Source organism: Vigna radiata, unplaced genomic scaffold (genome assembly GCF_000741045.1).
Source record: "Vigna radiata var. radiata cultivar VC1973A unplaced genomic scaffold, Vradiata_ver6 scaffold_43, whole genome shotgun sequence".
NCBI classification, from domain to species: Eukaryota; Viridiplantae; Streptophyta; class Magnoliopsida; order Fabales; family Fabaceae; genus Vigna; species Vigna radiata.
In genome coordinates, this window is record NW_014542924.1 from 2,072,013 (window position 1) to 2,088,414 (window position 16,402).

General features: G+C 36.4%; 1 protein-coding gene across 1 annotated transcript; it reads right to left on the reverse strand.

The window, feature by feature from the left end:
* Positions 1-6,406: 6,406 nt before the first annotated feature.
* On the reverse strand, positions 6,407-9,715 carry LOC106752772 (4-coumarate--CoA ligase-like 9). Its single transcript, XM_014634532.2, has 6 exons — positions 8,516-9,715; positions 7,809-7,998; positions 7,427-7,572; positions 7,271-7,338; positions 6,772-6,874; positions 6,407-6,662 (listed from the first exon to the last, which is right to left on the reverse strand). Exons 1-6 carry the CDS (start codon positions 9,563-9,565, stop codon positions 6,537-6,539), a joined length of 1,683 nt encoding a protein of 560 aa, XP_014490018.1. The 5' UTR covers positions 9,566-9,715; the 3' UTR covers positions 6,407-6,536.
* Between the last annotated feature and the right edge of the window lie 6,687 nt (positions 9,716-16,402).

The window sequence follows — 16,402 nt, forward strand, 5'->3', positions numbered from 1 at the left end:
TTGAACTTAGAAAAATGAGGGAAATCAGGAAAATGATTCCCTGTCCGGTTGTAGGGAAATTCAGGAAAATGACTTCCCATTCGGTGGTGAAAGGAGGAGGAACGTTCCGGCGTTCTTCCCGTTCGGTGGTGAAAGGAGGAGGAACGTTTCGGCGTTCTTCCCGTACGGTGGTGAAAGGAGGAGGAACGTTCCGGCGTTCTTCCCATTCGGTGGTGAAAGGAGGAGGAACATTCTGGCGTTCCAACGAAGTCAGGAAAATGACTTCCTTGAACTTAGAAAACGAAAGAAATCAGGAAAACACTTTCTTGTTTTGTTGCGCTGGTCGACAGGCATAAATGCAGGGGTGTTCAAGAATAAATGCGTAGATCGGTCGGCACAAGATAAATCGCAAACATATGATAATTGCAAAGTAAAAACAGGATTACGCAACGAGTTCTGCACAAAACAACGTGCGAGTACAAATTATAAAGCGAAAAAAGAAAAGTAGGAAACTAGCAACTAATCCTTAGTAGCGTTGTCGGATGGGGGAGCAAGGGAGGATATCTGGGAAGTCTGGGGAGTGCCGGTCGGGGCCGCCTGACCAGGTGCGTTGACGGGTTCGGCAGGAAGCTGGGAGGAAATATCGATAAGTTGCTCGTCCACCAAAATCTTCATAATGTTGAAACCTTCGTGCTCTAGGGGAGACTGGAAGAAGTAGTGGCATTGAGCGATTCCTTGCTCGAACCCGCGTTGGCGCTCGTCGCAAAATTCATCCTCCAAGGCAGCAAAGTCGGCTAGTGATTTATCCCGATCGGCAATAGCGGCGTCCCTCTCGAAGGTTACCTGCTTAAGTTGGTTGGTGGACTGCTGAAGATTGAGAGTCAAGGAATCCACTGATTCCTGGAGGCGCTTCACTTCGTTTTGAGATTCCAGAATGGAGGCGGCGGCTTTGGTCCGTTCGTCCTCTGCCAGTTTGTTGGCCTTCTCGAGACGCTCGGCGAGGGAAGAGAGCTCTTCTTTCGCCTTGGCCAGTTGGTTGTTGGAGATTTCGAGCTCCGACACCAAGAGGGGCTTCGTGGTTCCAGCAGCATAGTTCAGGCAGATACCGGCTCGGGAGAGAAATTCATAGGCCATGTCGGAGGCTTCGGAGGGGGTCAATTTCTTGAAGGGTTCTCGTTCTTCGGGAGAAAGGTTGAATTCCAAGCGATCTGACACATGGATGTTGGGGTCAAGAAGATTGGTGAGAAGGCGGCTGGAGAGTTTCTTCCTTTTGGGAGGGGAGGGTGACTTCTCCTGGGAAGGACGCTTTCTGCCTTTAGTCTTCGGGGTGGAAGAAATGACGACCGGCTTGGACTCGTCGGTTTTCGGGGTGTTGAGGGGCGGGGGTGGAGCAGAATTGAAGGGGACGGCGGTCGAGGAGGAGGGGATGGTAACATGTCCGCTGCGTTGGTTCTTGCGGGCCAGAGCTCGGGCAAAGGCTTGGTGTTTCTCCATGCCGCCAAAGAAATCTGCAAGGAAAGCGCAAATTTAGCAAGTTAATAATGACCGGCCGATAGTTGCAAAATGAAAAGAAACTTACCGAACACTCTAGCTCGTAGAGTGTCAGAGTCAGATCCGATGAGTTCGATGAGTATGCGAGAGGAGGTCTTGCGGGGTAGCTGATCGATTTGGCGGATCACTTCCAGCTCGTCGTCGGTCATTTCGGACTTCTTCCAGGAAATGACTTGTTTGGGATGCTTGGTCCAATATAGGGGGAATTTGGACCGGCCTTCGGAAAAATATTTGGGCCGGCCGGGTTCGCGTATGGCGATCTTGATGAAGTTTGATTTGAAGTCCTTATAAGAGGAGTTGAATGGGGCGAATAGCTGTTTGTCTTTTACAGGGACCAAAGAGATCCAGCTTTTGTTGGGATGGGGCAAGGCCCGGAAGAAGAAGAGGAAAGAGGTCGGGGTTGGAGTTAACAGTAGACCGATGCATAGGACTGAAAAGGCTTGCATACACGCCTAGCCGTTCGGGTGGAGTTGAGCGGGGCAAATGTTGAGCTTGCGGAGCACACCGCATTGGAAGTCAGAGAAGAGAAGTCTCACCCCCAGGTCGCGAAAAAGGGTTAGGTAAGCGTAAAAGAAATCCAGGGCATATCCTTCCCGACCGTGACATACCCGTTCATTAGAACGACACACCACCAAGGATATGTCAGTTGAGTCTCGCCGGAGGTTAGACATGAGGTCCACGGATTCGAGCAAGCGTATGATGGAGGAGGTAGAAATGAAGTAAGAAGGATGACCTCGGGCTTCATAGGGAGCCCAATCGTAACCCGGGATGGCGAGCGGAGGAGCGATGCCGGTCCACTCAAGAGAGTTGTCTACGTTGAGCTCAACGTCATCAGCAGGAGCTTCCTCCCGGGCGGGTTGACCCGACGATGGGGACGACGAGGAGGGGGAAGAGGTCGACGCAACCGCATCATCAGCATACCCCCGACCTTCACCTTCGAACTCATCAGAGGACCACGACGACGAAGACATTACCTGAGCAATTGGATAAAGGACACTGAAGAGCGGGAAGAGAGCAGTGTGAGAGCGGGAGTCGGGGTGCAGAGGGAAGGGAATGCGAGAATGAGGGAGGAGCCCTCCACCTTTTATAGCCGAAAAAGAGGGTTTCGAGAAAGCATCTCAGCCGTCCATAGATGACAGATCCAACGGAGGAAAACTTGTGACTCTTCGGTGAACAGGTGTGATTGATGGGTAAAAGGATCATGACCGTTGCTGAAGACAAGATCGAATGGCTATGATAGTGAGGCGTTTCGTTGCCCAGGCCCATTTTAAGAGTTTAAACCCCTTCGCTGGTCGAAGACGCTCGGGGCTTGGGGGGCTTGTGTAGTGGAGGGGGTCCGGTCGGACCGATCGGTAAAGTCTGGGGAGTGGGCGCAGCTTGAGGCCGGACGGTGTAGGGCTATGTGGGAGTGAGGTTACAGGAGCATTNATNGGCCTTGATGGAGATGTAACGNAAGGNGCAGCAAATTAATGAAATTAATGGTCAGTTACAAATGTGCAGTCTATAAATAAGGGTAGCGGGTCAGGTAAAGCTATCTTTTTCCTAATCTTAGTTGGGCTAGCTAATCGGTCTCTCTTCTGACTTGGGCGTCGNAGTGTTCTCTTTGNAGGGCCNCCCGGTTGATTCGCGAAGGATATCAACGAGACGATCAGGTCGGACGATCGGAAGCTGATCCAAGGGGTTGGTTCGGTCTCGGGCTCTAACACCGAAACACACATGATAATCGATTATCCTTCATGGTAATCAATTATTGTCACAACAAAACTATACTAAAAAGCAATTTACAAGTCTTCTTATGATGTAGAATTGACAGCAAAAGCCTAATACAAGATTTTCTATAAAAAAGGCTTTAAGAATGTATGTACATAACTCTTCGAGGCTTCAAGTGCATCGTCATCAAAATCTCTTCAAAGCATCAATGCTTCTCATTGGTAACAATTACCATACAATGGTGAAAGTTGATGTTCAACGATCTAGAGCATAACTGCTTCCAGACTTGCACAACAAAGCTACACTCAATGCCACACCAGCTCCACTTAGCACCATATTAGAAACTTGCACAATCAAAACTGTGATTTTAGGAATTAGGGACCTATTCAAATAACCAAATTGGTATTCCTGACTTAGTATTCAGTTCAAAACCATGTTTTAATGTCGAAGTGAATACCAATTTTCTCAAACGGTCAGATTCTCATTCCTTCAACTCAACAACAATGCAAACAAAGACAAGCATCACACAACCATATTACACAAACATATTTCTTAGTAGTTCGAACACCAATATCAGTGTATTAACCGATTTCAAACCAAAACAAACATGCAACATAAATTATCAAAGCAACATCGACTTTAAAACACGATAGTTAGCTTCTCTTACCTGTTAGAGGATCAAACAACCTTAAGGATCCTCGAACGACTCCAACAACTTAAGGAACTCTATCTACTCCTACAAACCACAGAAACATGATTAAGGTACATCGTTGTGATCACTAATCAACAAGGAGTGTTATAGAAGACTTAGATGTCACATGCAAGCTAGAACCATTCACATGCATGGAAGAGTATACATACAAGGAAAAAAAGTAGAAATCATCTTATTCTTTTGCAGAAACTAATCCAATAGACTTGAAGATCTTGTATCAGGAGTCCCTTAGACGGTCTATGATCTTCAAACAAACCAAAGATTTAAAAGACTTAAAGATAAAGTAGAAAACTATTAAAAAAATGTTTTAAAAAAATAAAATGCTTTTAGATAATTAAATTCATTAACTAAAATTTATATTTATTTATACATTTGAACTTTCAATATTAAAATAAACGAGTTTTGTTATTTAAAATACACTATCATTTTTAATATATATATATATATATATATATATGTTTTTTTTTATTATTATTTAAGATGTAAGATTTACAAGTTGTGATTTATGTATTTTAATGAATATGAAATCATCTGCCACTATATGTTGTAAGGTTTATTTATTTCAAAAGATTTTATATATGATAGATTGAGTTATAATAAAATTAAAACATTAAATAAGAAAATAAGATATATATTTTTTTCTGTAGGGATTTGTAGTATCGAGAGATTAATCTTTTCTTACGTGTCTTTCTTGCTTTCAAATGTCTGGATCGCCTGAATCACCTGCCTTCCTCGCTTCTCTATGGTCGCTCGGTCTTCGGTGGGGGCCGCACGATTTCCGGTGTGGATTACTCAGGGGGAGGGTACCTGCAAAAGGCACTTCGACTCTCAAGTTAGGCTCTTGATTGAATATTTAGTGAATGGTTATCACTATTTGAGTATTTGGGATTATGAGTTGAATGTGAGTAGAACATGAATGGAACGTACCTGGCTGGTGGCCCTGATCTTGTATTTATAAGTCATCTCATGGACCCTAAAATGATACAGACCCAATAAAATAAAAACAAACATACTTTTAGATTCGATTGGTTGCTCATAAACAGTTTATCAATATCTTTAATCAGATATCTTTGATTATTATATCCTCAATATCTTTAATTAGATATTTTTTATTATTTTATCCTCTACTGGACTACTGGCCCAATAATACCTTAAGTGTTGGCCCAATTATGACCTAACACTATTTAACGCGGTTTAATCTTAGTTGATACAGTGGATAATAACCCGATTGACCATTATTGCGGTAATGACCTAACGATTAACCATTAGAAACCATTTTGTATACACTATATCCGATACAATTTTCATATGAACCTATATTAAGTAAATTTATTGTATTGTAACGAAGTTAGGATAAAAGAATGAAAAAATAAACTTTTATACTGGTTTGCTAGCTCTTATACAAGAGAATCAATCAAGTTGATATTTTGAACTCATTTTGGACTTATTTATTTTTTCCGATAAATTAATAAGTCAAAGTTGAGCGGACAGATCCACTTACTTTATTTTAGAAATAAAAATAACTTAAAAGATTAATTTTATTTATATTAGTTATAAGTAAAATTTAACATTTAAATATAATAATTATTTTAATTTCTTTAATTACAAATATTAATAAACCAATTAAAAAATATTTAAATTATTAAATATATTGTTAATATATTTTTGATATAAACAAAATTTTAAAATAAAAATCAATTTAAAAAAATAAATAAAAAATAAAAAAAATATATATATAAAATTTTTGAAAATTTTAAAAATTAACGGACTAACCCATCAACTCGCCCTTTGACAAGTTACAAAATTTAATTTGCAGTAACATGCCCCTGTGCCAATCCCTTTTTGACAGATCTATGATGAACTGACCAAAACAGGACAGCAAATTTTGTCACCAAGGTTATATGTTAGTGTACTTGGTCTCCCAATTTTCTTACAAATATACATAAATTTTTTTTTAATGTTAATATATTTTATATATTTAACATTTCCAAATTTGTGTATATCTGTAAGATATTTTCTATAGATTTCACACTCCCGTGTTCATCTTTTACCAGTGATATAATAATCAAATTGATTTTTGTGATGAATAACGAAATTGATGAAGATCTTTCATAACTGTAGAGAAAAATGTGCAAGAAAAGATTTATTGGAGAAAGTTTCGTACATAGAAAGGGTAGATGAAGAATGATTAGATTTGAGTGAGGTGTGTGAATAGAAAAATTATTGAATTTTTGGGTAATGGATACAAATGAAACACATCTCAAGTCTACAAGCCACTGAAATTCTCAGAAGTGAAAAGGGTTGAATAACTACATGGTGTACAACGTCAGGTGCTTCACATCATTTCCTGCATTTATTGCATCTGAACAACTTACAATTATCTATAATAACACAAAGAAGAGATTTTAGAGAATTGCAAAGTTATAAAGATTAACTTTCAAGAACCAACCCTCAAAAACAATAAAGCCAAATAATGCTTCAAGTATTTGAAGTAGTAAATATGTTAACATCATAACAAGAGAATCCCTAAAGAGAAAAATGTAGCACATGTTAAGTGCTGCTTTACATGTTCTTCTTTTCTAGATCACAATTTGGATGAACCACTGGATAGAGCATAATTAACTAATTCTCTTCTCAAAATTTTGCCAGCCGGAGATTTTGGGATAGAATTGACAAAAGAAACACGCCGTATCTTCTTGTAAGGAGAAACCTACATGAATAAGAATACTTAAGCAACATGGCAAGAATTAAGACTTGTTCACAGGAACATCCAGGTTTTATTAGTGTTTGTTACTGAACTCAAGGTTTCAGAAGCAGACCTGCTTTGCCACAAACTCCATGACCTGATTTGCAGAAATGTTGCTTCCAGGTTTTCTTACTACAAAGGCCATAGGAATCTGTCCTGCTTCTTCATCAGGGTACCTGTTACCAAAAAAAGATTAGCAGGCTAAGTTAACCTCGTAACAAAGACCAATTCATTTATGTTAAGGGAAGTGAATTGCCCGCATTAACAACACTCTTTTCTTCTTTTGGATTTGTCTTCTCTAAGTTCAGCATGCATAAAGTATGTGATCTCAGTCGATGATGAAAAAATTAACTACTGAATATACACCAATGCAGTGCAACTGAGATTGTTTACTTTAAATTGCTATTTAGAGGAGCCAGTGATATATTAACAAACAGTTTAAAGTCAAAAGAGAAACTTTGGTTCTCTGTGACTTCGCCAAAGGAACTAGAATTGGGAATGAGGCGGCAAATTTAAATTTGTAAATCGATCTGCTTCTGAACACACACAAGATTAAGGGATTAGATCCATACGGAACTACTGCAGCATCAGCAATTTCAGGATTTGTGTGAAGTATATGTTCCAATTCAGCAGGGGGAACCTGGAAATGGCTTGAAAAAACAATAAGAAAAATGTAAAAGTAACAGAATAACATTGAAAAAAAGATGTTAGTGGAACTAACATCTCACCTGATAAGCTTTGTATTTGATCAATTCCTTCAGTCTATCTACAATGTAGAGGAAACCATCAGAGTCAAAATAACAAAGATCGCCCGTCTTCAGCCATCCCTCTGAATCCAATGTTTCAGCTGTCGCCTTCTCATCTCCTACATAACCTGCACCGTCACCATGACCATCACACCATAAATGAAACGTGCTACACAGGCAAGATCATAAAGAGTGAATTAGATTTCTCAACTGATATGAACTTTCTCTTCACTGCTTAGTATAATCCAACCAAAATGAATAGGCCTTATCTCAGATTACATTGGACTTTTTGAATATGATGATGTTGAAAAATGCTTATCTGAAAGCACATTTTTCAGGAAATATAAAGGAAATAGGAAATAACCTTTCATGATAGTTGGACCTCGAATCCACAGTTCCCCTTTTTGGCAAGGAGGCAATGCCTCTCCAGTTTCAGGGTCCACTATCTTGGCCTCCATGTTTTCTGATAGTCGACCCACAGAGCCATGGCGCTTTACCTCCTCAGGTCCAAATGTTCTGGCTGCTCCTCCTCCACTTTCGGTCAGACCATAGCCCTAGGGGTTAAAATAATAATAGTAGTAATAGCGTTCTGAAATTTATGGTTTGAGGGTTTTAGGTAGAGCAAAACATCGGAAAATCACAATTAATTAGTTCAAATAAATTTAAAACTAAAATCTAACAGTCTAAATAAGATAGATCACACGCGAAATTATTATATACAGTAATAATGGTTTGTTTTGTGATCAACTATATGTGACTATCATCCCACAGTTATTATATATTCTTTTTAAAATATAAAAATATATTTTAAATTTATATCAAGAAATTTACATGGTATCATGTTTACTCCTGGTTCTTAACATAAGGTATAGGTTAGAAGAAATAGTGGACATTTTTTAAAGATATTTTTTACAATTTATGAGGCATTAAACATTTTGAGGCCCCCTTGAGTCCTACGACAGTGGGACAGGTTTGGCTATCTCCAAAAAGTGGGACCTGATTATCATCAGAAGGGTAACAATTGCTCTGATATAGTCACGTCACATGGTGAAAAGGTTAAGTGCAGTTCACCTGGGAAATTTCCACGTTGGGGAATTTGGCTTTGAAGTCATTGGCGACCTGCTCGCCGAGTGGAGCGCCGCCGCAACCTAGCATCCGGAGCGAGCTGAGGTCGTACTTGTTCACGAGATCCGACTTGGCGAGGGCCACCACGAGCGGCGGCGACACCGGCATCATTGAGATTTTATACCTCTCCACGGTTTTGAGCATCCCTTCGAAATCGAATCTCTGCATCAGAACGAGCGTCTCCCCCAAAGCGATGGATCTGACCAGCATGAAGAACCCGAACACGTGGAACAGCGGAAGCGTGGTCAGTGACACGGGATGCGGCTCCGGTTCGCCGGCAGCTAGCTGGTTGTTCCTCAGGTGATAGTACCCGGATATGAGTGCGATGAAGTTCCGGTGGGTGAGAAACACGCCTTTCACGCGGCCGGTGGTGCCCGATGAGAAGAGAATTGCGGCGGAGTCGGACTGACTCACTTCGACTCCGGGAGCGCGTGAGTGGGAGTCTACGTTGGCGTCGAGCATGGAGAGGAAGAGCGGGGAGTCGGTGAGAACAGTGCCGAATTTGAGGGCGGGGATGTTTGAGGCGACGGCGGAGGTTGTGAAGGCGATGGCGGGTTTTGTAAGTCGGACGAGGTGAGTCAACTCGGAAGCGGTACTGAGCGGGTTGGCAGGTGCGACTGTGACGCCTAGCGAGAGGAGAGAAAAGTAGAGTACGGGGACGTGCAGGGAGGTTGGAATGAGGATTAGTGCCACGTGGCCTTTGGAGAGAGGGGTGAGAGATTGGATGGAGGAGGCGAGGGATTTTACTTGACAGAGGAAGAGGGAGTAGGAGAGCTGACGGCCGGTGGTGGCATCGATGAGGGCGGAGTTTTCAGTGGCGGTGGCGGCGGCGGGGAGAAGGGAGAGGGCGTAATCGGTGAGGGAGAGCGGCTGAGACAGCGGAGGGAGGGGGACGTTTGGACGGAGGCTGTGGAAGATTTTAGAAGAAGAACAGAAACCGGTGTTTGGGTCGATGGTGGTGTTTGGAAGAGAGTGTGTTTGGTTTTGGGTAGCCATTACTGACTTAAAAATTTAATATCTCTGAGTATGTTTCCGGTTCTCCACCGGAGTTGTCTCTTCTTCTTCCCAAACCTCTTTGCAATTTCTGCTTTATATATTGTTACAGTACTGTCAGTAACGCCCAGCACGTGCAGCTCACGTATTACAATATAAATATATTTAATTCTTAAATATATAATTGATAATCATGTTAAGGAATAATTGTCCGGCATTAGACTATTTTTATTCTTGCTTCTTTTTATGCTACTTTCTTGAATTGAATTTGAAGAACTGAGAATCATGCATGTCAACTTATGGATTATAAACCAAATTATACCTTGATAATACAAATCAAATCAAATTAGACGTAACTTTTTCTATTTATAGAATGATAATATTTTAGAACTCAATCTCGATCCGATTCCCATGAACTTGTTCAATATTATAGGAGTGGTTTTTGGACAACAAAAATTAAGTAACTATAAATGAAATATAACTTAATTTGAAAGGATGAAGGCATTCAAATGCTATTAAATGGTTCACAAAACTCAAATTGTTTTCTTTTTCCCCATTATACTCCAAATTAAACTAAATTACATGTAATTTTAAAATCATGGTTATGTAACTTTAGGTGACTCTCATTCCTATCACATGATTGAAGATGGTGAGATTGATTTTCAAAATTCCAAAGATTGAGTAAGTCAAAGTGAAAATATAATATTTCGTATTTTTTCGTCATTTCTAAGTTTATTTCTAAGTAAAGATGGTACTGGGTCAGACCCAAATAGTGTCTATTTGTTATCAGTTTAAAAATATGTATCTATTATTTGAAAGCTGACCATTAACACTTTAAAGATGCTCCTCAAGTTGAACTTAAATTCATACAATACGTCATTTAATTCTTTGAGAAATATTTCAGGAATAGATAAAAATGATGATGAAGATGATTCAAATGACTAAAGTGACTTCGATTTGGATGCTTTCATTATGAAAAAGTTATCCTTATATTCACCCAATCAAAAATTTCAGTTGGAAGCCCCAAAAATCATGGTGACGAGTTATGTCAGGTGTTTGTGCAATAACACAAATTCTTTTGAATAAGCAATATTCCTTGTTTTGTACTAAATTCAAGATACTAATTAAATTTAGCACGTGCTCTTGAATATCTTGTGTTATTCATTTTGTAGCTTCAGTCACTCATCAATCACGAAATGAGGCAGTGGCGTAAATAACAGATTGAAAGTGAAGCTAAGAATAAAGAAAGTGGGAAAAGGGAAAAAGAAGTAGTTAGAAAAGAAGTTACATCACCTTTCTTGGCCGGCAATGTCTTAGATATGAGCAAAGTCACCAATCAACACCCGCAGTAGAAAGCGAAAGTGAAAATCCCTAATACGAACACAAAGATGGCAGAAAGCAAACAAAGAAAAAAGCTTAGCAGCAACTTAAACCCAATAAGAATAAAAATATGTTTTTTCATTTTTTTAACTGGTAGCAAATACTCGCAAGTATAGATAGTATGATACTCGAACCCAACCCATTAATAAATAGGTACTAAATTACCAACTATCCACGAGTACCAACTATCTGCAATGGATTTTATCTGTAGATACCTACGGGTGTGACTTTTTTTGTCATTCGTACTCCTAAGGTTTAAATCATCACATTTTGAATTTGACACTTTTTAGAGTTTAACTTATGCCTTCTTCATTTTTAATTTTTTTTTTATAGAAGAAAAAAAAAAATATATATATATATATATATATATATATATATATATATATATATATATATATATATATATATATGTGTGTGTGTGTGTGTATATAATAAAAAGTTTTAAAATAAAAACGAGCATTGAAAGAAGGTGGTAAAGTGGTCAAAATATGAGAAAAATCACATATAGATTTATAGGTATGGCAAGGATTTGAAAAATACTTAAGAACGGAAATAGACTATATAAGTATATTATTTGAATAAATGAGATGAGTATATTTATAAGTGAAATTTGATTATTTTATTACTAAAGAGTTTAAGCTATAAATTGAAAATTAACAAATTGAGTTTTATTTTATAAAAGTTAACATTTCTTTAAAAATATTCTTTTTCTTCTTTTTTTTTTTGCATTTTTTTGAATTTTAACCAATTTACTCATTTGTTTGAATATCAGAGTACACCATAAGAATTATGGTATAAAGGGTTATCATCCTATCTGATAAAAATTTAAATCAAGTAAGTTCATCTTCTACCTTTCACTTAATTCAGTTTGGTTATATGCTTACATGTGTGGAAAACTTGCTTATATGTGGTTCTTTCAGGTTCAAGATGATTTTTTTCATGTCAATGATCACTAGGATGTATTCATATCCCTTATATAATTTTGTGTGTGAGGGTGTCTGTGTGTGAAGCTTAGCAAAGCCAAGACGAGAGCATAATTTGCTAAGATTGATACATTTGTTGTGCATGTGATGAATGTATAGTGTTTCCAAGGAGAAAATACTATGTTTTGCGGTTTTGGGAGGTGTATTGAATTTGGATTCCTTGACAAGATTATCTCAATTGTACTAGATATTTGGAATCACATAGAGGAAAATATTTAAGTGGTGAGAGTCAATGAAGATTTCCATGATTTAGATTTAGTGTGAAAGAGAACTATATCAAGTAGGTTATAAGAATTAACTTTGTCATATGAAAAGGGCTTAATTCCTCATATGTCAGGTTGTGTAGAGTCAAAGCATGATGTCATAATCTACTATAGATTAGTATAAAAGATGTAAAACATTTTAGTTCAATTCAATACATGAGTCTTCTTGAAGTAAATTATGATGTCATTAGTGATTAGATGCCACGATTATGTGTAATGTTTAGTATAAATAGTTTTGATAATATAATTATGTTTGTGCTTCTATCTATTTTAAATATGTTAGCTTACCTTGGTTCACATGGATTCTATCTTCTATAATTTGTGTTGTATGGGAGTATAGAAAAGTGCAGGTGAGAGTACTAAGCAATGAGGAAGTTAAGAGCGGCTTTTTTTTAAAAGATTTTGTATATGCATATGTAATTTATTTTCTTCTAGAGTTTACAAAATTATTTTAAAAAATTATTTTCATAAGGATTGTAAGCATATTTATATTTATATAAATTATCTACAAATGACGAGATATTTAATTATACGAGTAGTTATAATATAACTCCAAGGGTATTACAAGTATACTGTGCTTATTCTCTACTCGTGTTTATATTTTTATTTTACTATTATAAAATAGTGTAGTAAAATTCAAATTATCAAAATAAATAATATTATTGTTGTAAAGACACAAAAAATAGTTTAAAAGTAATAATTGTTTTAAAAATGACACTTGATTATTTTATTTATAAAAGATTCAATCATAAATAGATTTTACATTAATAGAGTTTCATTTTATAACAATTATTATCTCTTTAGAAAATTTTTTCCAAAGTTTTTCTCTTTCTTTCTAAGTCTATCTCTCATTTGTTTGACGATTGGAAATCATCCGTAGATTCATGGAAAAAAAAACACTTCTAATCGATCAAAATTTAAAAAGAGTAAGTTCAATTTTTGCTTTACTTTTTAGCTTAGCATTTTGAGGGACACATGTTTCTATGAGTCAAAATAACTCAAAAATATACACGCACATACACATGCGCACACACACGTGTTTATTTTGGATTGATCTATATATTGATTTATGATGAAATTACATTATCGTTGGTTTGTGATTTTTTTATTGGGAAATTGTTGCTTGGATTGTGAATTGTTCGGTGTTTTTGTTGCATGATGAATGAATAATTGATTTATAAGATAAAGTACATAAGAAAACACTAGAAGGGAGGTGAATAGTGTTTTCAAAATTATATTCACAAAGCAGTGTCTAATGAGATATAATGAGAGTATATAGAGTTGTACTATGTTTAGACGTTGGGTTTATAAAATAAGTAAATAGGAATGCATTCAAAAGATAACATTTCAAAAGACTTTATAAAAGCTTTAAGGGAAAAACAATAAAGTACAATTTTTATACTGGTTCATTCAATCTAAGCTACGTCCAGTTCTCCCTTAAGAACTCTTAAGGGGTTTCATTAATCTTTTCAAAGATTAAACGAATTTAACCCACTCCTAGTTGAAAGTATTACTACACCACTCCTAGTCCCCTAGTCAACATGATCAATATGAGTTTAGCCTCTCCAGTATCTATCCTTAGATAACACGTCTAGACCGAATTTACCCACTCTTGGTTACAAGTATTATTCGTCACTCCTTGCATCAGAGTATTTTAACCACTTCTGGTTTCAAGTGTTTGATTATAATATTGAAATAGCTCTCTTAGAGAGGATGTTTGATCAATACAAATATTCCTAAATTCTTGTAATTGTTCTCTCTCTCTTTCTCTCTTTGGTCAAAGACATCAAATAATATAAGCTTAGAGCAATACGCTTTATTTCTCTTGACTCTCTAGTTTTCTCTTCTCTCTTATTTGAGAATTTGAATTAGACGCCATAAGCACAGAGATAAACTTTAGAGTATATTTTCAACAAGGCTTTCTTTTCTTCTCTTCTCTTCTATTTTCTTCTCTTCTCTTTTCTTCTCTTTTATTCTGAAAGTTTTAGACATTGTATACTTCGAGATGGAGTACCAAGATAGATATGTAATGATGGCTCTTTTCTTCACTCTTTCTCATGACTCTTCTTATTTTCTTCTGCCAGAACATGCCTTCATTCACTCTTTCAAGAATTTATCATATTTCTTATGTTAAGAGCATTAGATGATATAAGCTTTAAAATGAGATAAAGATAATAGATGATGATCTTTCTTAAGCATACTTTATCACTTTTTTTCTTCGCTTCTTTTCTTCTATTTTTCAGATCTTCTATTACTCTGCTTCAACCATCCAACACTTTCTCTTTAGTTAATCTTCTTTATATAGGCTCTCTTGAGAAATGATCGTCGGATGCTAAGTTGATTTCAGGAGAACAGGTAACCTTTAGGTGAGAGGTCAAACTTTAGTTTTTTTCTGTAGAGGTTCAATGCTTTATCAAATTTTATATTGAAGAGTAGCTTGTATGGCTTGTCAGAGCAGAAGTCTACAAGAGAATTAATCCCATAATGTTCTTTACTTCTCTTGACATCTTTATCCAATGTGTGTAGATGCTCCGATCAATCCTTTATATATTCTTGTTTTGCACAGATAACAAGTACAAAGTATACAAGCAAAATAGCATTTTGTTGTACATGCATTTAATGTCATTAAATGTTTTGAATGTTTATAGACATTAGTTTATATTGCTTATTCAAAACATCTTACCACATGTCTTGTTTGTTACCAATGAGAAGCATTGATGCTTTGAAAAGATTTTGATGATGATGCAATTAAAGACTTGAAGACTTATCTACATACATGGTTAAAGAACTTTTTGTAAAAACACTTATATTAGGATCTTACTTTCACTTATAAGCCTTTAAAAGTATTGTAACTTTCTTTTTAGTATAGTTTCCTTTCGGCAATAATCGATTACCACGAGGGATAATCGATTATCATAAGTAGAATTAAAAAAGACTTCAATTCGAAAATAATCGATTATCACTAAGGATAATTGATTATCACCGAAAGCTATAATTGTCCAGGGTTCGACAATAGTCGATTATCACTAAGGATAATCGATTATCACCTTTTTCAAAACCTTATAATGGCCAAAAATAATCGATTATCACTTTTGATAATCAATTATTACTGGCAGTTGGGAGTTGCCTTTTCAATTTCTGACCCCTTGCCTATAAATATAAGTCTTCATAACCTTGAGAAGGTTACCTAAACAATTACAGGGTACAAAATTGATTCTGAGGAAGCTCTAAGTGTTTAGGTGATTGCTTGATAAGGTGCTTGAAGAAGGATAAGCTTATCTTAGTGTCTCTAAGGTGGAAGTGGTTCTCTACCAAGTTGTTCTTCATTCCCTCGTGTGTCAAAGGAAGGTGTTGTTGTCATCTTTTATCAGTTAAGAGAGGTGTTTTCTACTTTACTTTGTTCATTACACATCTTGTATCATTAAATCATTTTTAGGGAAAAGTTAATCACTTATTTTAAAGTGATTAACAATTGGACGTAGAATCTTTTGATTCAAACCAATATAAAAATCATCTATGTGATTTTCTTTATCCCTTCACCTCTTTACTCTACTTTGTTTGAAGAAAATTTTTGAGAAGGGAAAACGAAAATTTTAATAGAACCAATTCATTTATCCCCTATCGGTTTTGCGTCCGAACACGCTTTTAAACATTCCATTGTGCGATACCAATTCCTACATCGTTAGTAACTAATGCATCATTGAAGTATAACGTTCAAAAAATGCTAGACAATGTATAACATATTGATAGTAGATGATGTAAAGCATTAGACTCTTATGAAAAACTATATTGGATGTGGATTTTAGCTCGCTTTTCATTAGACGATATTAATAAGACACTTTAGTTTATAACACTATTTTTAGATGTAAAACATAAAGCTTCGATGTTTTTATGATCTCTCAATAATAAATGTTTCAATTAGAGAGCTTGAAAACAAAACTTATTGTTTTCTACATGTCCCTTAAACTGTACTTTTGTAAACTGTTTTTCTTTTCATCAATTCATGAATAGAAATCCTTAAGTATATGACACAAAGGGTTTATGTAGATTTTTCTTATTAATCAGAAACTTCTTGTAAACCACATGTTAGATTATATAGTATTTAGGGAAACATTGTTTTGTAAGTTCTTGTTTTGAAAAGACTTTGTATTAACACTTACGATTTGTGTAGCTTTTCATATAAAACCTTGTGTTTTGATTTTGATTTAGCAAAC

Excerpts from the sequence above, each read along its gene's own strand:
- LOC106752772 (XM_014634532.2), bottom strand. The coding sequence starts at position 9,565 with ATGGCTACCCAAAACCAAACACACTCTCTTCCAAACACCACCATCGAC. Across the intron at positions 7,339-7,426 it reads TCAAATACAAAGCTTATCAG|GTTCCCCCTGCTGAATTGGA; the intron begins GTGAGATGTTAG and ends AGCCATTTCCAG. Across the intron at positions 6,875-7,270 it reads GCTGATGCTGCAGTAGTTCC|GTACCCTGATGAAGAAGCAG; the intron begins GTATGGATCTAA and ends TTTTGGTAACAG.